Here is a 23190-nt window from a genome sequence, read left to right on the forward strand (position 1 = left end):
GTTGCCGTTTGTTTTTCTCACATTCTAAATGATCGTTGGATTTGAAAATGTGTTTGGCACTCCGTGGGCTGGCTGAAACCATGTATCTGCCGTTTCCATTCTGTCATGGAGTTCAGAGCCAAACGGTTAACAGCATGCAGTGCCCTGGCACAGTCAGTCTTCCAGAATATTCCGTGCCTCCGTCAGGTTTCGTGTAAATATTTGTCGCCCGTGGATGCTCGGCATCTGAAAAAAGCTTAGCCTTCACGTTCCATTAAATTTAGACTAGGAGAAGATTTCAGAAAAAAAAGCTTCTTTTATTAACTTAAAAGAACAAATTGATATTTTAACTCGACGCTAGTGTAATATCCAGAGTAGAAATACATATAATGACAAAAAAAGAAAGCCGTGGCTCCACATTAAAGCCACATTTCTGTTAACATTGTTTGGGTTTGATTAATGCATGTGAGACAACATATTATATTAGGAATAAATACATGCATTAAAAAATGTTGTGCACTAAAAAAAAAAAACTTGTATGAGTGAATCCGTGAAATAATTGTATTTTTGTATCTGCTTAGGAAAATATATGTACAAGTGGTGTAAAAGAAAAAAAACAACTTTTAATTGCATCCAGTCCTATCAATGCAAGCTTTGTAGATCTCGCACCAGTTTACTCTACTATCAACAGCGTGTTGCAGAGGCAGATTAAGCTAGTACAAGTTCTGCATCATCAAAGAGCGTGTAGTTGATGAAAACGCGTAGTCCTCAGCCACCCTTGACTGTTTCAAGTGTGTTTGGATCAACGTACAATCAAACCATTGTAGCCTGCGTGATTGATAAATGCGGTTTGCCCGCCAGTGTAAATCTCGCTGTGTGTCCATTTCTCTTTGCTTTGTGCGACTTCCAAGTGTCTGCTTAGCCCCTCACATGATTAAAAATAAGATACACAACACCCTTTTTATGTTTCATACCCTGTGACTGTTCTGCACAAGCTGTCTGTTCGCCGAAACCATGCTCCCAATTCATTTTAAGTGTTTGTAAAGGAATATCACTGTAATTAATTAAACTTAGCTGTACATAGTTATTGAAAATGGAGGCACCACAGAGCAGTTACCCGTCTCTCTCTCTCTCTCTCTCTCTCTCTCTCTCTCTCTCTCTCTCTCTCTCTCTCTCTCTCTCCGCCTGTGATGTATGCAGAACTATATAGAATAACCTCTAAAATGTTACTCTTGAGTGTCTTTTGTACAGCATCTGATTTTAAAAGGTGCCTTATTAAGTTTACCAAGGAAAACAACTGTACACAGATTATGTCCAATGTATCAATTTTTAAGTAAATAACCTTATTTTAGTACACAAAAATGTGGTCTTGTCTCTGGTCGTTATTTCCAATGTTTTAAGGTGTCTGGGTGTAAGTTTTGACTTGGGCTGAGGAACTGGATACCATGTGAAACCACAGTTTTCACTCCCTTACTGTGAAGGTACAAGAAAAACCATGGATACTAAAATTTAAATGTCACTTCAGGGGTTTTCTAAATGTAAGTGTGTGGGTGTAGTTGAATTTGAGCTTGTAAAATAAACACGCAACAGAACAGAAGTGGCCAGGTTTTCAATCTCAATATAGTCTCGTGCACCACCTGGTGGACAGAAATAGTAATTGCATCAACAATTGTGTCCATGGGCATAGTCAGCCTGCATGTAATATGTAGTTTTATTCGCATTCATCTTATTGTGTAAGGTTTGACAGGCTATGCAAATCTATGTTGTTCGTTTGTCAAAGGTCTGCTGAATGTGAGGCAATAGAGGCAGTTCCAGGAATCAGTGTGGTCACTGGCACAGCAGATAAGAATGTTACCGGCGTACTCCCCAGGGTTGCACAACTGCGTGTTATCGTGACTCTTACATGAAACACATTATTTACTGTCTGTGGGCCTGCACTTTGACATCCTTCTCTTGATCATCACTGAAAGCCCGGTTTTGTGATTCGTATTTCTTGAAAGTGGGTTTGGAGATTTGCGTGGGTGTGTGTGTGTGTGTGCGCGCGCGCGCGTGTGTGTGTGTGCTTCACACCCAGGCTGCTGGCTTTGAATCACGAGAGGTCAGCCCATGAGTTACTGAGCGGTTGACTGTCCTTTTCTCTCAGATTAATGATTGTAGGCTAAATCCTCAATCATTTTACCAGTCATTGCAGTAGCAACTTTCACACATTTCTATTATAAAGACCAAAAGTATGCATTTTGAATTGGAATCATCATTCGACTCTGTAAGACGGAAACACTGTAAGGTAGCAGCTGTCCAACGATTTCTCGATCTGTCGGGGCACCGTTATCGGTTTACGCCCATTAGCGGCGTTTCGGCCGGGCTTCAGGTGTTCCTGAACAGTAGGAGTCCGGCGAAAGTGTTGTCCGCCACGTTGCTTTGCTGAACCGTTCCCTCCGACAGCTCGAAGCGAAGCTGCTCGCCCCGCTCCAGCTCGAGGAGGAACAGGCGGGACGTTGGCCCCGCCGACTCCCTCAGGTTCTGGCGGAAGGTGGCGGCCGTCACTTCGCCTCTCTTCAGGCGGGCCAAAGCGGGGCCTGGCCCGAAGTCCACAGTCAGTATGAAGAGGTAGACCCCCGCGGTGGGCGCACGGAACGTCCCCGTCTCCTCCGAGTACATCTGCCCGTGGTTCAGGAGCACCTCCTCGAAGATCACCGTGCCCGCCTCGCTGGCGCCGCCGTGGGTACCGGCCAGGAACATGAGGGGCACGTCTGTGGCCTGGGTGAGTGCTGAAAGATGGACGGAGAGAGACTAAACTTAGTGGGAAAAGTTCACACGACGCAATACGTGTTTTTTATTTATTTATTCTTTGCACTTCTTTGCGTTACAATTTTCAAGATGGTTTGAGTCGGGAAATTTCATTTTTTAAATAAAAAATCTGTAATATATTTATAAACTTTTATGAAATAATTAATCTCTTTATGACCTGCTATAATCTTCATTAAAATTATGGATATTAAACGTGAAATTTATAGTCATTTATTCTAAGGCCGCTAGAGGGAAGTGTTGCTGTATGAGCGGCACGCTTCGTGGAAACGCTAATATCTTATTTAGTGCCATAGGTCTGTGTACTTCATCCAATTCTGGATATGTAAACAAAAGGCAATTCCCCACAGCTCTTTAAGTTCAAAGTACAGCTATGAGTTCCGGCCAGATTTTTCATATCACAGTAACAGGATGAAGAGGTCGGTATAATGGAACCAATAATGAGATGCTGATCTTTATAAATATTTCAAAAAGTTTCAGAGGCAAAAATCATACTGTTGGTGTTCAAATTGATGACTGATGGCCCTGTTGTTCTTGCTCATCTTATCGTTTTAATGCTGGTCATAACAAAAAAAATGTGGCCTTATTCTTAGCATGCACAATAGCACATATTTATTATTGGAGGATGAGTCATCATTTATGTTCACCCATAGTGTTCATCTAGTTCTTATGTAGGATTTTATCTGTTTGGATATTGGCTCAGCCAGTTTCCTCTCTGGCTTTATCGCAGAGCCAAGCAAAACACAAGTTATTAAATTATTATTTTTAATAGAGGTTATATCTTGATAACACTGCATTACAAATTTAAGCGGTTATGATGTAGAAATTGTTCAGTATGTCCTGTAATCCTCACCCGCTGTCGCCAGAGATGCGTCCCTCCTGCTGCGGAGGTCAAGTTTCCTGCCCCCGTGACTCTCTCTCTGGTCCGCCATCTTCTCTTTTTGGGCCCTCCTCTGCTTCTTTGCCTCTTTCTTCTTGATCAGAGCCCAGAGCTTGTCCAGTTCCAGGGTACCATCGGAGTCTGCCAGGCCGTCCATATCGCTGAAGATATTTTTGAACACCCGCAGGTGGTCCTCCAGGCCCCTGCGCAGCAACGCCACTTCACCTTGCAATTCCTCCACCGGGCCACTTGGGGCAGTGTTTTTGGTGCAGTTGCAGCAGGAGATGCACCGCTGCTCCTCCAGCCGGCTCACCTTGGCTTCCAGGTCCTCCACCTCTTTCCCCAGGCTCCAGAAATCGCTGACCGAGTAGTCGGGGCGGTCTCCCATAGGGGAATACGGGAGGCCCTCCTCCAGGGGGTCTTCACTGCGCATCCTCAGACCCCTGGATCCCGGCTCACTATGCCCCAAGGCCTGGTCCCCCGCGGGCAGGTCGGCCTCCTGCACAGACTTCCACAGCGAGTTCAGGCTCAAGTTCTGGTGCTTGATCTGCACCAGCGTTTGCTGGATCCTGTCCCGGAGCACCGGGATGGAGTACTCCTCCTGCTCGGCTAAGGGTCGGTCTTTGAACTCCAGCACCTCCTCGCCCAGCAGGACCTCCAGCACCTCCGTGTGCCGGATGGCGTCCTTCAGGAGGGAGGAGAAGGAGCTGGCCAGCCGCCTCATCTCAGTGGCCTTCCTCTTGTCGCTCTCCTGCAGAGTGTGGATCTCCTGCTGACTCACCCAGGAGGAGGCCTGCAGCAGGGAGACATTGTGGCGCATCACCCGATTCTGGTTCTGCTCAAAGGCCAGGCTCTCCTTAACCTGCAGCAGATCGTGTTTCAGGTCCTCCGCCAAGGTGTCCCCACCCATGTCCCAATGGTCTTGCCCCTCTGAAAATTCCTGGCGATTCTCATCCATCATTTTGGAGACGTTGGCCACCTCCACCTCCAGCTGGGCCAAGCTGGCCCCCAAGGCCTTGCAGTCGCAGTCCTTGCCGGTGGAGTTTACCCTGTAGAACTGCGTGTAGAGGTAGTCCAGGTCCGACTCCATCTCCTTCAGCTGATCCTCCTGGAGGGTGAGGTTGCTGGCCAGCTCGGTGACGCGGTTCAGCACCTCCACCTTGGCCGCCTCCACCTCCAGGCCCGTCTCCATGAACAGGATCTGGCTCTGGCGGCCCGTCTGGCCGATGCGGTCCTCCAGGCCCCGGAAGCCCCTCTGCAGGTCCCGGATGTTTCCGGTGGTCAGGTCCAGGTCCTCCAGGAGAGCGTTGACCTTCACCGTGTTGTTCACCACCTGGGTGTCCAGCCTGTCGATGGCCGTCCAGACTGCGGGCGCTTCCGTGTGCTGGCTGCGATGCGGACCTCCTCTCTGCACCTCCTGCTCCAGCTGCTCCTGATTCTGCTTCACCTCGGCCAAGGAGGTGTTGAGGGAGAGGAGATGGACCTGGGGGGGAAATTGTGGAAGAGAAAGAAGTGAGGCTCTCCAGAACTCCCAACGTTGCATATATTAACGGAACCAATGTTCTGATACCTCAGCGACTACAGGGATACATTTGGACTTAGTAATAACGGTAATTGGATTCATTCTTGCAAGTAAGCAACGTGCTTTGCAGAAAAAGTGTGAGAGTGTGTGACTGAATGTGTTTTTGTATGTGGATAGTGGGTCATTCCCCGCACACTGACCTGTATCATCTTCTGGCTGCGCTTGATCTTGACGTCGGTGTCGGTCTTGAAGTTGGTCAGGTTGTAGTGCATCATGGCCTGCTGGGCGTGTATGCGGTCCTCCAGCTCTCCTCTCTGGTGCCTCAGCTCCTCCCGCACCTGCTCCAGCTGGTAGAGACTCTCGTCCAGCTTGCCCTCGAAGTCCCCCATCTCTCCCCTGCCGGACCCCCCCGAGGCCCCACCACGACCCTCTCTCTCCAGCTTCAGCCGGGCCAGGTCCCGGGACAGGCCGCCCACCTCCCGCGACAGGTGCTCCAGCGTCCGATTGAAGCCGTTCAGGACGGGCCAGAGTTGGGCCATCAGCGCCTGCATCAGGAGGGGCAGGGACGAGAGCTGGGGGGAGTCGGGGCCGGCCGAAACACCCGGTGCAAAATCCTCCCCGCCCGGGCCTGTGGGACAAACGCAATCGGTGACGGGGCCTCCAACTCAAAGGCTGAGGCCAGTGAATCAGCCCCTAGGGCGGAGTCCTGGGTACTTTAAAGTCCATACATTAAATTTTAATTCAATTTCCTGAACTGACTGTTTTCGAAGTGGAACAGACCCCGTATCTGGTGGGAACATAATTTCAGTTACTGTGCTTGTATCTCAAAAATGAATCAGTCCCTCAATTTTCCAGCCAAGTTCCCAAAAAATATAAATAGAGGATAACTATATTTGGAGATTTGTAGTTTTCCCCAAAAACAATCATCTTGTGCGCGTAGGTTCCTCTTTATGAGTGTACAGTATGAGGTAATGCAGAGTAATGACTCCTGAGGCCTGCTGACGGCTGGTGCTCCTTCCAAATCTCCTCCATTCTTCTCACGGAGGTCTAACCCAACCCCCCTGTCCCCTGGCCTCGTCCCGTCCCCATCCTGTCCCCCCCTCCAGGGTCCATGTGGACCAGCCAGCAGGTAGGTGTGGCTATAGTGGAGTTTGGTGTGGCTATGGCGGAGTTTGGTGTGGCTATAGCGGAGTTTGGGGTAGATGTGGTCTGGTGAAGCTGCTCTGGAAATGGCAGACGCTTTTGTTTGGTTAATTTGAGGGGCAGGGGGTGATGCATGTATACTCTCTGATATTGTAGGTCACTCAGGATAAGATTATGCAGTATGTTCAATGAATGTAATGAAATTGAATATTGAATGTAATGTACATTGAGTGCCGTGTGTGATGACTATTGGTGTCACAAAACAGGTTTGTGTATGTGTGTGTGTGTGTTTTTTGGGATTGTCTTAAACCGCTAGACTAATGCGTTTAATAATGTTTACGTGAGTGGAATTTGAATTGAATACTTAAAGATCAAAGTGAGTGTATTTTAGAGTGGGCAGGAAAGGGTAGTGTGTATGTGAGACCGATATCAATCCGATTATTATCGCTGTTATTGTTACTCCTCATGTTACAATGTATTCATTGTTTTGTGTTATTTTTGGAAAGTTTCAGTTTAAGACATTATTTGCTTTGGCAATAAGATTCAATTTCTTATTCATGCCAAAAGCAAATGTTGAATCCAAATGTGTGTGTGAGAGAAAGAAAGATTGGGAGAGAGTAGTGCATACGTGCATGTGTATGTGCGTGTGTGTGTGCATGCGTGCATGTGCATGTGTGCGTGTGTATGTGTGTTTGTGTTCCTGTTTGTTTGTTTGCTTGTGTGTGTGTGTGTGTGTTTGTGTGTTCGTGTTCCTGTTTGTGTGTGTGCGTATGTGTGTTTGTGCTCCTGTTTGTTTGTTTGCATGTGTGTGTGTGTGTGTGTGTTTGTGTGTTCGTGTTCCTGTTTGTGTGTTTGTGTGTGTGTGTGTGTTTGTGTGTGTGTGTGTGTGTGTGTTTGTGTGTGTGTGTGTGTGTTTGTGTGTGTGTGTGTGTTTGTGTGTGTGTGTGTGTGTGTGTGTGTTTGTGTGTTCGTGTTCCTGTTTGTGTGTTTGTGTGTGTGTGTTTGTGTGTGTGTGTGTGTTTGTGTGTGTGTGTGTGTGTTTGTGTGTGTGTGTGTGTGTGTGTGTGTTTGTGTGTTCGTGTTCCTGTTTGTGTGTTTGTGTGTGTGTGTGTGTGTTTGTGTGTGTGTGTGTGTGTGTGTGTGTGTGTGTGTGTGTGTGTGTGTGTGTGTGTGTGTGTTTGTGTGTGTGTGTGTGTTTGTGTGTGTGTGTTTGTGTGTGTGTGTGTGTGTTTGTGTGTGTGTGTGTGTGTGTGTGTGTGTGTGTTTGTGTGTTCGTGTTCCTGTTTGTGTGTTTGTGTGTGTGTTTGTGTGTGTGTGTGTGTGTGTGTGTGTGTGTGTGTGTGTGTGTGTGTGTGTGTGTGTGTGTGTTTGTGTGTGTGTGTGTGTGTGTTTGTGTGTGTGTGAGCGCGCGCAGGCAAAGCCCTTGACACTGGCACTACTGCAGGGCCCCTCAGAGACAAAAGGCCAGTGCACAGAGCTGAGCACTCTTGAGCCCTTCCTGCCCCTCCCTCTCACCCACTGCTCTGCTCTGTTCCACACAGGCTCTCGGGCATGTTCCCCGGGGCCTCAGGCCTCTGCTTAACCCTGTCACCCCCCCACAGCCCTGTCTGAGGAGCCCAGACCCCGCACACCGCTCCTGCCCAACACTCCCATGTGCTGTGTGCGCTGGGGCTTCCCGCGGTCAGGACGTGCTTCCTTTAGGATAATGACATGATGTACACTGCTTATGGCAGTCCACATGCTGAGGTCAGAGGTCACTTCCTGTGATGTCACCCTTGGGGTTGTGAACGGAGTGAATGAGGTCTCCCTGGCGACAGGCTACCTGTGTGTTTTAGTTCTTTTTTTAATGCAGTGGGGCTGGTCTCTCCCCCCTAGGTCCACGTGACATTGGGCACAGACATGTGGGAACGAAATTCTTCAGTTAATGCACTTCAACTGGGGGGCAAAATTAGGAGGTCTGGAAGTTGGAATGTTGTCGTTTCGATCCCCCACCCTCGGTGTGTCGAAGTGTCCCTGAGCAAGACACCTCACCCCTAATTGGTCCTGAGGACCTGGTTGGTGCCAGCCAATCGCCATTGGTGTGTGTTTGTGAGTGTGTGTGAATGGGGAATGAGAGGCATTCATTGTAAAGCGCTTTGGGTAAAAGCACTGAATAAATGCAGTCTATTTACCATTTCAACTGACCGTGGTTCAGAACGGTTTCAGTTGTACGCATAATTTTGCATGATTATGCCTAATTCCAGGAAAATTTTAAGGCCAATTGTCAAAGGGACAGAAAAAAGTTATTATTTTTATCATTGCCGTTCACATGCGCTATTCATTGTGACTGGCGCAGGTTTCCGGAATGTTCCACGTAAACGGGAGCGCGTTTAATGAGCCGGAGAGAGACAGGGAGAGGGTCACGGGCGGCTGACCCCATTCCGTCCTCCCCAAACACGGGGAGGTGCACGGGGAGGCGCACAGGGAGCACAGGGCCGGCGGGCGGACGGGTGGACAAGGCGTCTTGTTTTTCGGAGCTGCGGCCGTTACAAAGCGCCCCCTGGGGTCCGGCCCGGGCCCCCCGCCCCACTCCCACTAGGGCATTACATCACTCCTTTCAAAATAAAAAATAAAAATTCCCACTCTTTTTTTTTCGCAGAAGAAAGAAAGGATTTCCTGCGGAGGAAGCCGTAAAGGTCTGAGACGGTGTGGCGGTGCGTTACGGCAGAAGAATGGGTCGGCAGGAGAAGTGGGGAAAGGTCGCGGGTTTGTGTCCGGGCCAAGTCTAAACCCGGGGATGTGTAGGAACCCGGCAGCGACCCAGACTATAGACTATAGACGATAGCGTGTCTGAAGGAGCCGCCATGTCAGATTAATGTACGGAGCACATGGCTCTGAGGTCTGAGAGCTCTTATAGGCCGCTGTCTACCTGCGTGGCTTTGTTTAATCTTTGTTTAATAGGGAGAAAACCCTTAGAACTGCGTGCTGTTCGTGTCTGAGGTCAACCACCGAGTCCTCCCTGACTGCAGCGCGGCAGTGTTGGCCAAGATAAACACCACAAAATGGTTACGTGAGAATTTATATCAGTCGGTCGGTTTCGGCTGGGAGAGATAGCAGTGCGACCGGGCGAATGATAAAGTACGCTCCGGCTGTTCCGAATGTTGGTGAGTCTCCAAAGTGTCACAGCCAGGATGTTAGAGGTTTTGGAAAGAGCAGTATTTTTCACAGGCTTCCAGGAAAATGTCCAGTGTTAAATGTACATGTCCTCTGTCAGAGTTTAATTAAAGCTGGATATTTTACAGTGTGTTCTTGGCTCAGCGCTGATCTGGCGCTACTATATACCGTGCACTACTGCATGGCTCTGCGCCATCGGTCCTGGCCTAATGCTAACTGTGTCAGGCACCAACTGTGGTCCTTCAAGACACGTATGGTGCCTGTCACTAGAGGGTAGGGTACAATTGGCAGGATGTTCCTGACGATATCGGTCAATATGGGCTTGTCTGGTTGACTGGGCACCAGTTGGCAATGTATGTGAGTTTTTGCGGTCCAGCATTGCGGGACTGTATTTAAACAGTGGTGCTCTCAAAGAGAAGATTTTTTGGAGTACCTTTGGCAGGCATGTGGCTGTGTCGTGCTGGTGGCATGGGGCAGCTCTGTGGGTACAGCTGGCCATTTAAAACCAGGGGGAGAGGCTACTGCTCTGACCACCTGAGCCAATGTTGCCCCTCAATACCTGACTTCAGGTCTCACCAGAGGGCTGCCGTTGCGGTGTATTTTGGGTAGCATGTGGAGGCCATACGCGCTCATGTGCGCTGTTATGCTTGCGTGTTTGACTGTGACCGGTGCCTTCCTGCCTTTGCCCTCTGGCTCGTGTAGAGCGGGGACCGTAGGAATGGCAGTTTGTTTTTAAACAGACGTTTTCGGGTGTCCAGCTGTGTTCCATGAGTGATCTTGAGAAGCCCTTGCTTCCTCCCCCCCCCCCACGTCACACCCACGCAAGACCAGGCCCCCACCCCGCCCAAAGACCAGATGTGGTCTCCTCCTGCCTCTTACCTCTCTGGCTGTGGTCGCGGTCCTGGTGTGGGTATTCATGGTTCTGGCTGTGGTCCTGGTCGCGGTCCGCCACCCGATGGTGGATACGGACCCGCTCATGGACCTGGTCCTGGTCCTGGTCCTGGTCCTGGTCCTGGTCCTGGTCCTGGTCCTGGTCATGGTCATGGTCGACCCGGCCCACATGGTTGGGGTCATGGTGACGGTAGGGTTTTTGGTCATGGTCCTGGCCATGGTGCCGCGCACGGTCCTTGTCCTGGTGTCGGCTGTGCTCCCGTTCTCTAGGGCTTTGGTGATGGCTTTGACCGTGGTCCTGTTCACGGTTCTCCCCCCGCCCGTGCTCCTGACCCTGGTCGTGGTCATGGTCGCGGTCGCGGTCGTGGTCGTAGTCGTAGTCAGGGTCGGGGCCGTACTCAGGATCCGCGCCCTGGTGGTATCTGCGTCTGTGCTCGGAGCCGGACAGGTCCAGGTGAGGTGTGGAGGTGAAGGCGCCAGCGCTGGGCTCTGTGTTAGGGTGCTGTCGGTCAAACGCTGGGCCGCCGGGGTGCTGGAAATCATTCTGCTCCCAGGTCTGGTCCCCAGCCGGCTGTGACAACCTCTCAGCCGCTGCAGAGAGAGGACGAGTGGGGGAAAGGGGGACGGAGGGGGAGTGAGAGGAATAATGTTGGGAAAAAGCTGGTGGTCTAGCCAAACCATAACAGCCCAGCTGCCTGAGATCCAGTGTGGGGCAGAAGAACCTCTGGCCTTTGCCCCCCCCCCCCCTTCCCGGCAGTCCTGTGGCTTTGGCTAGGTGCGGGGGGTAGTGGGTGGGGGCGGGGGGGTTGTAGTACAATATTTGTTATTCACATGTTGGAGAGAGATTCATTGTGAGAGGCCTTTGTAGACAGTGCAGGGTGTGGGAGAGAACACACTCAGTCTGGGAACTGCTTTGTTTTCTCCTGGTTATTTGTGGCCTGAAATTTGAAAGGGCAGCCAAGCGTTTGAGTGGCTATTTTTTGAAAATGTGCTCACACATGGCGTCATCTGTGTGTGTGTCCATGTGTGTAAGTGCGTGTGTGTGTGTGTGTGTGTGTCCATGTGCGTAAGTGTGTGTGTGTGTGTGTGTGTGTGTCCATGTGCGTAAGTGCGTGTGTGTGTGTGTGTGTGTCCATGTGCGTGCGTGCGTGTAAGCATGTGTGTGTGTCCATGTGTGTGTGTTGGTGTGCTTGCGTGTGTCTGTGTGCGTGTGTGTACTTGTGTGCGTGTGTCCATGTGCATGCCTGCATGTGTGTGTGTAAGTGTACAGTATGCGTATGCGCGTGCATGCACATGTTTGTGTGTGTGTGCATCTGTGTGCATGCGTGTGTGTGTATGTGTGTGTGTGCGCGTGTGTGTGTGTGCATCTGCGTGCATGCATGCGTGTGTGTGTGTGTGTGTGCATCTGCATGCCTGTGTGCGTGTGTGTGTGTGTGTGTGTGTGTGTATGTGTGCGCGTGTGTGTGTGTGCATCTGTGTGCGTGCGTGCATGTGTGTGTGTATGTGTGCGTGCGTGTGTGTGTATGTGTGTGTGTGTGTGTATGTGTGCGTGTGTGTGTGTGTGCATCTGCGTGCGTGTGTGTGTATGTGTGCGTGTGTGTGTGTGTCTGTATGTGTGCGCGTGTGTGTGTGTGCATCTGTGTGCGTGCGTGCGTGCGTGTGTGTGTGTATGTGTGCGTGTGTGTGTGTGCATCTGCGTGCGTGCGTGCGTGTGTGTGTATGTGTGTGTGTGTGTGTATGTGTGCGTGCGTGTGTGTGTGCATCTGCGTGCGTGTGTGTGTGTATATGTATGTGTGTGTGTGTGTGTGTGTGTGTGTGCATCTGCGTGCGTGTGTATGTGTGTGTGTGTGTGCTTCTGCGTGCGTGTGTGTGTGTGTATGTATGTGTGCGTGTGTGTGTGTGTGCATCTGCGTGCGTGTGTGTGTGTGTGTGTGTTACAGGTCATACACTTGAGTGTCTGAGGGGGAGGGGCTCCACTCGGGGCCCTTTGTTGACCCTGGGAGCCGTTCACACACCCGTCTCCCGTCCCAGAGGCCCCGGCAGGGCCCGCGGCTGCTCCCGTTTCCTGGCTCTGTGGCCGTTAGGGGCCTCATGCAGGCAGGAGCAGCAGCCAGCAGGGAGCCAGAGAGAAAAAAACGGCATGTACCTGCGCCTCGGACCGCACAGAACAGAACCGGCGAGCGTACCTGGGTGGTGGGCCGCCGACGGCCCTGGCAGCCCACTTCCTGTCGTCCGGTTGCCGAGGTCACTGGTGTGTCCGTCTGCGACTGTCGGGAATGTGAGGATGTCACTTTAATGGGCTTCTGCCACTCATTGTAAAACACATACACTTACCAGCCTGCACTCGCTCTCTCTCTCTCCCTCTCTCTCCCTCTCTCTCCTTCCTCCTCTCTCCCTCTGTCTTCCTCTCTTTCTCTCTCTCTCCTTCCTCCTCTCTCCCTCTCTCTACCTCTCCCTCTCTCTCCCCTTCCCCCTCTCTCCCTCTCTTTCTCTCTCCCCCTCTACCTCTCTCTCTCCCCTTCCCCCTCTCTCCCTCTCTCTTTCTCTCTCTCCCCCTTCCCCATCTTCTTTTCTCCCTCGACCTCACTCTCCCCCTCTCTCTTGCTCACAGGTTTTTTATTAGACAGGATGTCTGTTCTAAATTATACATTTATGCATGCTGGATCCGTATGTTGGTGTTTACTGTTGTGAATTGGGAAATAAAATCCTGACCCAGAAAAATGTGCTAATGCTTATGAACCTTTTCCATATGAATCCATTTACGGACACAGATTCTGCGGGTTGGAGCTTAACGTTGTGAAAAGAGGACTCAAGCTAAATTCTAGCTGTTCTAGTGTCTTGTCTCATCGTGTTTTCTACCTGTGAAGAATTCACTTGGACTTGAAAGGACAGTCTCCCCAGGGAAATGAAACCACCTTCTCAGTAATGGGTGTGTAATGGAACGCATTTAGAAGCAGGGGGAAATGGTTTCCTGTGTTTGTCTATGCAGTGCACACGGAGTGACGTGTGAGAGGTGTTCTGTGATTGGCTGCGCTGGCCACGATGATGTCATCGTACCTGTTTCCTCACAGTTGTGTCCCCCGTGACCAGGACAGCATCTCCAGAGAAGGGCGGTGAAAATCTTCTGCTCCTGCCTGTACACTGGGCGACTGGACAGTTTGTACCTGCCGGCACAACACACACAACAAGATGTTATCATCACCGTTACAAAGATATCATTATTTGGAGTTGTCATGTTTTGCTGAAATCCCTCCCTTTCCATTCGATTGTGACATACAAGTTTCGGCTCTGTATTCATCAGGATATTTTGATGCAAGTTTGTGCAAAACTTCAGGAGGATGCCAGTTTATCATTGGGTCCCAGAGGAGGGAGAGAGGGATGCATGCTGGGATTGTGAGTCCTGATGGAGGGGGAGAGAGGGGTGCATGCTGGGATTCTGAGCCTTGGTAAAGGGAGAGAGGGGTGCATGCTGGGATTATGATTAGGGCGGCCTGTAGTGTAGTGGTTAAGGTACATGACTGGGACATGCAAGGTCGGTGGTCCAATTCCCGGTGTAGCCCCAATAAGATCCACACAGCCGTTGGGCCCTTGAGCAAGGACCTTAACCCTGCATTGCTCCAGGGGAGGATTGTCTCCTGCTTAGTCGCTCTGGATAAGAGCGTCTGCCAAATGCCATTAATGTAATGTAATGTTATGAGCCATGGTAAAGGGAGAGAGAGGTGCATGCTGGGATTGTGAGCCATGGTAAAGGGAGAGAGGTGCATGCTGGGATTGTGAGCCATGGTAAAGGGAGAGAGGTGCATGCTGGGATTGTGAGCCATGGTAAAGGGAGAGAGGTGCATGCTGGGATTGTGAGCCATGGTAAAGGGAGAGAGGTGCATGCTGGGATTGTGAGCCATGGTAAAGGGAGAGAGGTGCATGCTGGGATTGTGAGCCATGGTAAAGGGAGAGAGGTGCATGCTGGGATTGTGAGCCATGGTAAAGGGAGAGAGGTGCATGCTGGGATTGTGAGCCATGGTAAAGGGAGAGAGGTGCATGCTGGGGTTGTGAGGACGCTCTTACATGACCAGCTGGCAGTCGGGCGTGCCGTTGGGACAGGGGCTCTGGGACTTGATGGTGTACTTCTCCGTGCCACAGGAAACCGCCGTGGTCACGACTCGATGGTGAACGAAGGCACACCAGTTCCTGAAACACACACACACACACACACACGCACGCACGCACGCACACACACAAGCATATGGTTAATCCTACACACTCCTGCACCAGCACACACACACACACACAGACTGCTAGGACTGATCTCATGGTCCCAATTTGCCACCACTGTCCCAGGACATCTTCCCATGGTGCGGTTTCCTCTGAGGATATCCTCTATTATCCGCCCCCCTCATATTTGTGCGATTGTTTGTAGTTCTGTGGCTTCCTTTCCTGTTCTGTGGGCCAGAGCTCCTCACAGCTGCTCACCACAGCCCGGGCTGCAAGCTGCATGCAATCAACATTTGTCCTTATATCTGAAGTCACCGCAAACTTTACACTTTCTCTTCACAAAATCAATTTGGGTAGAGCTATGGTTAGTGATTGGTCAACTCACCACAATATGTTTGTGTAGGAAAAAAATATTGCTGCTTTCAACTGTTAGTTAGTGACAAGTTAAGTTAAGTTTGGGACAAATTGATTGATTGATTGAATCCTCATAGTATTTCATGTTATTGTTGAATGGGTGCCGTGCGTACGAACAGGGTGTTCTGCATTACGTGTGCTTATACGTGTACTGGACATGAGTCTCAGATCGCAGTTGCTGGCGGGACATTACACTGAATGGACTGTGCGTTGGGATGTTTGTTTGAGTTGCTGGCCGACAGAGGTTATGTAATCCTTCCCAAATATTTTCATGGCAATATTTCATTATGCTTTGAATGAGTGTGGTTTGCTAGCCATCTGTGCTATTTGGCTTAGTCACATTATAGAACTGTAGAGTACTTTTCCTTGTTTTTTTTAAGTCTGTTTAAACAGAAATAAGAGGGTGGTCCTCAGTGTGAGTCTTGATAACTCTTCAAGACTGCACACTGATCTGATGACATCACACCTGGTATACCACTGTCTGCTGAACAAGCTCCTTTCTGGATTACCCAAGATACCACAGTGTCCAGTGTAAAGTCACACCTGGAGATACACACTCAATTGTCGGTCCTCCCAAGTACAACATGAGAACTTCTGAAATCTATGAGTACTTGTCAGTTAACTTCAGCACTTGATATACGCACTAGCTAGTCCACAAGTGTGCAATTTGAGGCAGGGCTCAGGTACCTCCCTGGAATATGAAATCACAGCATTCCCCAGGAAGCGAAGCGAGATCTTTCCCTCCCCGCCGGAATGCCAGGCCTGCCTCTCTCTCGTGATCCATTCCCCTCAGAACTGCCCCAGTGTGCCCTGGTTCCACACAGTCCCAGCGCCGACTGAACGATCCCTCCCACTGCCCCCCCGGCCGCCCGTTCCCACAGCGACCGGCTGATTCATGGGCCCTGGTCTCCACCCGGGGGTCCCTCCCTAACCTGCGCCAGGTCCGAAATGCCTGCGCATTCCGGCCGGGAAGAAGGATGGCAGGGCAGCGGGGTCGAGGCGGAGAGACAGGTCCGTTCATTACCCGCGCGGGCGGACGCAGGGCGAGGGGGGTTTCACGGTCACAGTGCGGTGTTTGGGAACGACTGGCCAGCGCGACACAGAAGCCTTCAGCCACATGACACTCACTGGAAACAATTTCTGTCTTAACGAGCGTTTAAAGAGCACTTAAAGACCTAAAGGACAGTCGAAAGTAGAAAATGTTTTGAGGTACCGTCTCCTAAAAACTATTTCATATCCGATTGGCAAATCTTGAAATGAGTTCAATTTCCTCACTTCGTTGGCAACATTTGTGTCTTTATTTAGCAAAAAAAAAAGTTAAAGTACGATTTTAATAAGATTTTGGGCCGGTTTTGCAAACAAAAATTGTGCTTAGTCCTGGACTAACTTGAGTTTTGTATGGAGAATGTCCATTCCAAATAGAATTTAGTAAGACGAAGAATTTGTGTCATGAAACTGGCCCTTTAACTCTCAGTGTAAGACTTGCTGAGATTGACTTATTTTTTTGTTTTTTTGCTGTCAGAGTTCAGAGTGAAGACACGAGCTCTGTCATCACAGCCGACCCGTAGGGGTCAACACCACCGAAATCAAGATGCCTCCACACGCGGGGGAGAGGGAGGGGGAGAGGGAGAGGAAGAGTCCTGAGATGTTGCTCACGGCGCAGAGTGGGGTGCGGGGGAGTAAACGTTGTTCTTGGCTCACCTCTCGCCCTGCGGAGTACAGGCCGGAGCCCGCGCTGTTAGTTACGGCAGGAGAAGCGGCGGCCCTCTCGCTGTGTTTACTCTAAAGCGCCGGCGTGTTCCGCGCTGGGGGGGGCGGGCGGCAGGACCGGCTGCGATTAGCCGCGCTAGCGCTACGCTAACAGGAAGTGGGAGCCCCGGTGCCGGCCTCGGAGAGGAGCCGAAGCCCACAGGGAGAGAGGGCATGCGCTGACAGGAAGCCACGTCTTGTGAGATACAGTTTCTCGCGGTTCCAGCCCCTCTTTTACCACGCCCGGGGGTCACCGAATGTGCAAACACACGAGACCTTGTGGTTGGCATGTCCCATTGTGCGAGAGCCCTGGGCCAATTGACCCCCCATCCTCGTGTAGAGCCAATAAAAACACTCAACGAGAGGGAGGGGGGACGGGTCAAGAAGGCTGAGGCCCGGGATGGCATCAGGGCGTATCCCACGGCAAAGTAAAACAAACTGGGGAGGTCAGAATGTGTCGAGGGCAGCAGAGTGTGGGGCAGCAGTGCGGTTGGGTGGTCTTCGGGGGGTTTAAGATGAAGCACGGGACACACAGCTACACAGGTTCTTTCTGTGTGCCCACAAGCAAGGGGAAGCCTTGCAGTCACAGCCAGTGACACCATCATCGTGTGACTGGCTGGGTCCGAGCACACCTGGTCAGCGTTAGGATAATCCGACCCGTTGCCATGGGAAAAGAGCAGCACGAAAAGACAATTCTGAACACTGCAATATTTACATTTTCAAATGGACAAGTAAAAACCTTGGCTGTTCATTTTCCGCTGCAGTCACACACTCTGTTTACACGGTACTCCAGACTGTACAATGCAGCGATAAACAAACTTGGGTCCTGATTAATTTCCAGTGTCATTTTAGCAAACAGAGCAGGTCATTGCCTCAGAAATGAATGGCGTGCGAAACGCCTATAAATTCTCTTAACAAAGACCAATAGGGCTTCAGCATATCACAGGAGAGACTAGCCCTGGTCTTGGTGATCTGCAGGGTCTGCTGGTTGTCATTGGTCCTCAGAACCTGAACCTGATTATACAATAAAATCACAGCTGGCCTTGTGGGTCTCCAAGACCAGGCTCAGTCAGCCCTTGCATAGAGGTGTTTTGCTGAATCACTGGACTCTGTGACCTAACTGGCCAGAGTGAAGACCATTCCGATTGGCAGACCCCGTGCACCGCTCCTGCTGATGTCATGGACAGGCATGAGAGGCATGTGTATTTTCAGTCTCAGTGTCCTCCTGCTCCCTGCTGATTGGCTCCCGCTGCCGGGAGGAAGGAAACGTCTGACGGGCTCCCACTGCATCCTGGGAACCTTTCTCACGCGGGGCTACACGCCGACAGGGCGCCGCGGTTGACCCTGGCCCTCCTCCGACCGCACGGCAACACCTCTCCCCCCGACCCCCACCCGCCCCTCGCTTCCTGACTGGTGACATCACAATGGCGGTTGTCGTGCCGAGGATGTTTTAACGGGTCCTGTCACGTTATCTGGGGGAAAGATGGAGAGGTTGTGTGTGTCCTCTGGATCTCCTCCCTGACTCCTCCCTGTGCTCCCCAACAGCCATTTTGGATCTAAATGTGAGCGGTGTTGGTCAGAGAGGCACAATCTGCCTGAAGGCTGAATGCTTTTCTCTTGTGATAAATGAAAATAAATGAAGAAGAAAAACAAATACAAGAGCTCCATTCTTATTTCTGCTGGGAACCAAGCTGAGGCTGCCCTTCTCCGGGGCCGGAGTGCGTTTGGACTTATTTTTGCGCATTCCTGAGGCTACACTTTGTTGCTGGGTACATGTTACATCTGGCAGCGACAACAAGGTCTCCGTTATGCGGTTGTTGTTTTTGTAGCGCGTTTAAGTAAAGCCACATTGTGTTATTCTATTCACAGCGTTTCAGCTCTTCGGGGGGGGGGGGGGGGGCACCAGCAGTGCTCCAGATTGTGTTGATCCACACACAAAGAAAAAGAAATAACCAGTCTTAACATGGAGTCTGTTCAGAGTCGCAGATGATGACCCAGAAAACGAATTCGGCGCAAACGTATTTTAGTGTTTCGGTGACTCGCAAGCTGAGCCCTGCAGCCTGAACGGGAAGATCTCATTTGGTGGAGTTCAGAAGCAAAAATACGGGACGCTAGAATGACCAGCTGTGGGTGGAGGTTACTGCTCTGGCTCCAGGGGCTCCGCACTAATAAGTCTCTTAACAAGCATTTCAGTCTCGTTATGAGACCTAAACTCATATTTCTCTATCTCAAGTTCAAAATATCTGTAAGTTGCTTTTTGCTTGACAAGTGAAAGTGTCTTGCATGATGTGGTAAGACAATTCAGGCAAATGAGGTGAGACAAAACTGTCTTTTTGCATTTTTTGCTAAAAAGTAATAGATACAAGATTTTAAATCTAACATACCCGCGAAAGGGCCAGTTCACCTAAAAATGAAGTATTTTTCATCTTACCCAGAGTACTATCTATCTATCCATCCAAATAGTTTTATAGAGTTTAATAGAGATCTGATGAATTTTCTAGATCTGATTACTTTTTAAGATGTTTTTAGATGATATTCACCACAATATAATGGACCTCTATGCTCCTGATCTTTCCCATCGTTTCTAAAATCAAATGCCACAGTTACTTGCAAACATCAACCGAGCTCAAAAATTCACATTTTAATCTATTACTTCTACTGTGGTAACTGTGACAGCACAAGCTGAACTTTCCATTTAAAGCAAAAAAGTTTTTTGTCACTGCATTGATTACCAGAAAGATCAGGTCCTTTATATCATGGGAACTGCTTCTAAGTAATCCAATCTAGGAAATTTGTAACATCTCTATTTAGATGGATAGATAGTACTCTGGTGGAAACATACTTTAATTACATTTTTGGGTGTATTGCCCCTTTCTTGAGATGGAGATGGAGAGTTTCCGTGGGAGAGTGCTTCCGGGTTGTGAGACAGCAGCAGAAAATGAATTCCAAACGGCTCCTGCAGGAAATTGTGCTGGTTTGAGCTCCTCCTGTCTGGCCTGAGGCAGCTCCCGAATTGAGGAAGTTTCCTCAGAGGAAGTGGGAGGGGTTTGTTTATCTGGCTGGCGAGAAGATGGCCGCCAGGAGAGGAAGAACGAAAGTAAACACCTGTTTAGGACAGCGCCCTGTCTGCTATCCGCCAGCCAAAAACCCACTAAGAGTGCCTTACAACACTAATTGGTGTAGCTGCCCCCCCTCACTGCCCCCCCTCCATTTCCTGTCCTCCTCCAGTCACTTCCCCTCCATTGGCACGTCTCCATGGCAACAGCCCAGACTTGGTTCCAGAATGACCCAGGACTCCGCCCTCCAAGCGTGAGCACACCTGGCTGGGCTGCCAAGGACAACTCAACATAACCCCCCCCACCATCACCCCCACCCCCCCAGGACTGACTCACACAGACTCTGCCCTTTTCCAAAACTAACGTTGATGCCAAGTGCTGTCCCTCGAAACCCTTCCTGCTCGTTGGCATGCCACCTGTGCCCCGCGTGGTCTCTGAGGGAGCCACTCAGACATTTCGCGTTCCACGACCGGCTGCCTGGCACTCGGCCCACTCCAGCAGCCAATCAGAGCGCCACAAACCAGCAATCCCCACAAGGACTGACCTATGACCTCACAGCACTCCCAGTCACCAGTCAAAGTGAGACCCGCCATCAGAAAAAGTTACAAAAACACTACCTCACGTCCACCGGAGAAATCTGCTCTCCATTAGAGCCGTGCTAGTGACACACAAAACCTGCCTGAGTAGAGTTGTTTAAAGCGGCTGAACTGGGCCAGGCAAAAGAGGTAATTGTGGCTTGTTCTGTTCCTTAGGGGAGAGCATTATCTGAGGATCAGGCTGGTAGCATTGCAATTTGGGATGTAATGTGTGTGTCTGGGCTAAAACAATTTGTCCCTGGTAACTGGGAGCGAGATCAGGGATCAAGCCATGCCAGGAGGGTTTAGGGTCTATCTCTGAGCACAGGAAATCCGTAACCCTATCACGTTTCCGCCAATTGCAATTAGATTGGTATCGGTTCCAGGTTGGAAGAAAGTTCTGTGTACACTTACAGCCCGACACATTTGCCAGAACGTCTTGGAAAAAAGTAAATGCTGTGTGTGGGGTGTTTGTATGTAGAACACTGACTGTGGTTCATCTAAATGTTTACTTGAAAAAAGCAAATAAAATTAACCTGTTTAGTTTCTCAGCAGCTTGTCCTCATTATAGAAGACGAGAATTACATCAATCAAGTCCATATGACATGCTCCCAACAAACTGCAACACTGGCTCAGAAGACCGGAGAAAGAGCTGGAAACATCTGACAGACCGTTAAGTACACCAGTGTGTTCACACTCCCGAGATCCATGTGTTTTACTGATGTACACAGTGACAGAGAGTCTTGACTATTATTGAATAATTTAAAGGGAATATGAAAATTTGATGCACACACAGTGTGCCTAAGTGTATTCCTGCACGTCTCTCGCTCTCCCCATGTGTGTGTGTGTGTGTGTGTGTGTTTTCTCTCTAATGGTGGGGACACTGATGTAAGTGTCCAGACTCTCTTGCAGCCAGAATCGGGTGTGGGTTGGACTCACCCTGTGCGGGCTGGGTACTGCTGGGTCCTGCCGTCTCCGGTGGGGAGGGGCTCTTCTGATAGGCCTGGGGGGACGAAAGCAGGTCCGCTGGGCGGTGGCCCGTGGGCGAGGGGGTGGTGCGGCGGTCCCTCAGCGGGGGTCCTGTGACCCAGCAGGGGGTATTCAGGTGCGCCTAGAGAGGGTCCATACCCCAGAGGGTGGTGCTCAGGGTCTGCGTGGGGTGGGCGGTGTCCCACAGGGAGGTGCTCCGGTCCCGGGAGGGGTGGCCCGTGGCCCTGGGGCTGGTGTGCGGGTCCGGGGGTGGCCGGTCGGTGCCCATGGGGTCCGCTGCGCCGGTGCGTCCCGAAAACCCCGGGGATGAGGTGCTCCCAGCCCCCGTGTCCCGGGACGGTCCTGGGCTCGTCCTCCACCTCGGGGTCCCGGGCCCTGACGTCACCCCGCACCCCCAAAGCCAGCCCAACCAGGAGAAGCAGGATCCTCACTGCCATGTTCCACAGCCTCTCCGTAGCTGCCAAAAAAAAATCTGAGCCCTGCTCCGCGATGGCTTTTTGTTTTAAGGAGCTGCTCCAAGTGTGTTTGGAAACTCCCCGCCCCCCATCTCGAAAGAGTCCCCTCCCCCTCCCTTTCCCCCCCTCCCTTCCCCTCCCTTCCCCTCCTCTCCCCTTTTCTCCTCTCCTCTCCCCTCCCCTTCTCTCCTCTCCTCTGGAAGGTTTCAAAGCCCTCCAACAATCATCGGAAACGATCCGCCCACAGGGCCCCCCCGCCCCCCCACTGGAAAGGTCGCAGGCTCCTGGAACAATGCTCCAATGCCCCCCCCCCCCCCCCTACACGGACCCCCCCTGACGCTGGAGGTCCCGGCTCCCCCAGGGTCCGAAGAGCTCGGCCCGAGGAAGCCGTCCATTTCTCTTGGCAGGTCTCCGGAATTCTTATCGCTGCCCCCCACCCCCCCCCCCAATCCTCGGCCCTGTTTCCTCTCCCGCCGAGCGTCCAGGAAAGGGAAGCCGGTGAAGGGCAAGATTGGACGAGTTTTAAAGCCGTCCGAGGAACTGCAGCCTCGGAGATAGGCCGGCGGGGCCAGGATTTATGTGCCTATAGGAAGGACCGCGGAGAATAACCCCCCCCCCCCCCCCCCCCCCCCCCCCAAACAAAACCTGCTGCTCTGGCCAAGTTTGGAGCGAGATGGGGGGGCCTTCTCACCGACACGATGGGACAGACACGGGCTGTGACGTCAGATGAGCCGCTGGGACCGGTCAGTGTTTGAAAACATATACTGTAGTTCCTTTGATTTACCGGGCGTTTGCTGCCATGGAGACGGATGTTCATATTTCTTTCCATCCTGGGCCGTATTAGCACTGTGTTGCCTGTGACCCGGGGGCATATTGGTCATCTGTGGACATTTTGGGGGGATCGGGTGACTCAGACGCCTCTCTGCCTTTCCCACGGACTTACTCAGAAGGCCGCGGCGAAGTAATCTTTGCATCTGCGATATCTCACAGAGGATGTTTCTCTTCAGCAAAAACGGCAAAACTCCTGCCTGGTCTCTTATCTCTCCCTGATATCTGTTGCTAGAAACTCAAGACAGAGACTGAAGATGGCTGTAACCTGGATCATTGCAGTTTCCGCCGCTAACCCGTAATATTCACATCTACCCACGTAAGCCCCCCATTCCAGCCCCCATTCCGACCCCCCAGCCCCTGTAGAGAATTCATTGGACACCTGGTCTTCAGCCATCTTGGCAGGGTCCTTCACAGACGCTGATATGGGCCTCTTGACTGGAGCAGAGACCCCCCCCCCGGGGCGGTTTTAAAAGCTCTGAAGAAGGCCAGGCGCTTTACCCCAGACGAACAGCAGGTGGCAGCACATTTGCACATAAGG

The 23190-nt window shown here is 51.1% G+C and overlaps 1 protein-coding gene across 1 annotated transcript; it reads right to left on the reverse strand.

Moving 5' to 3' along the window:
• Positions 1 to 282: 282 nt before the first annotated feature.
• mmrn2a (multimerin 2a) lies at positions 283 to 21804 on the reverse strand. The gene is made up of 8 exons (XM_061227972.1): positions 21316 to 21804; positions 14436 to 14558; positions 13431 to 13537; positions 12560 to 12640; positions 10362 to 10964; positions 5387 to 5814; positions 3638 to 5147; positions 283 to 2747 (listed from the first exon to the last, which is right to left on the reverse strand). The coding sequence occupies exons 1-8, from the start codon at positions 21801 to 21803 to the stop codon at positions 2344 to 2346; spliced, it is 3744 nt and encodes a 1247-aa protein (XP_061083956.1). The 5' UTR covers position 21804; the 3' UTR covers positions 283 to 2343.
• Between the last annotated feature and the right edge of the window lie 1386 nt (positions 21805 to 23190).

Source organism: Conger conger, chromosome 18 (genome assembly GCF_963514075.1).
Source record: "Conger conger chromosome 18, fConCon1.1, whole genome shotgun sequence".
Taxonomy (NCBI): Eukaryota; Metazoa; Chordata; class Actinopteri; order Anguilliformes; family Congridae; genus Conger; species Conger conger.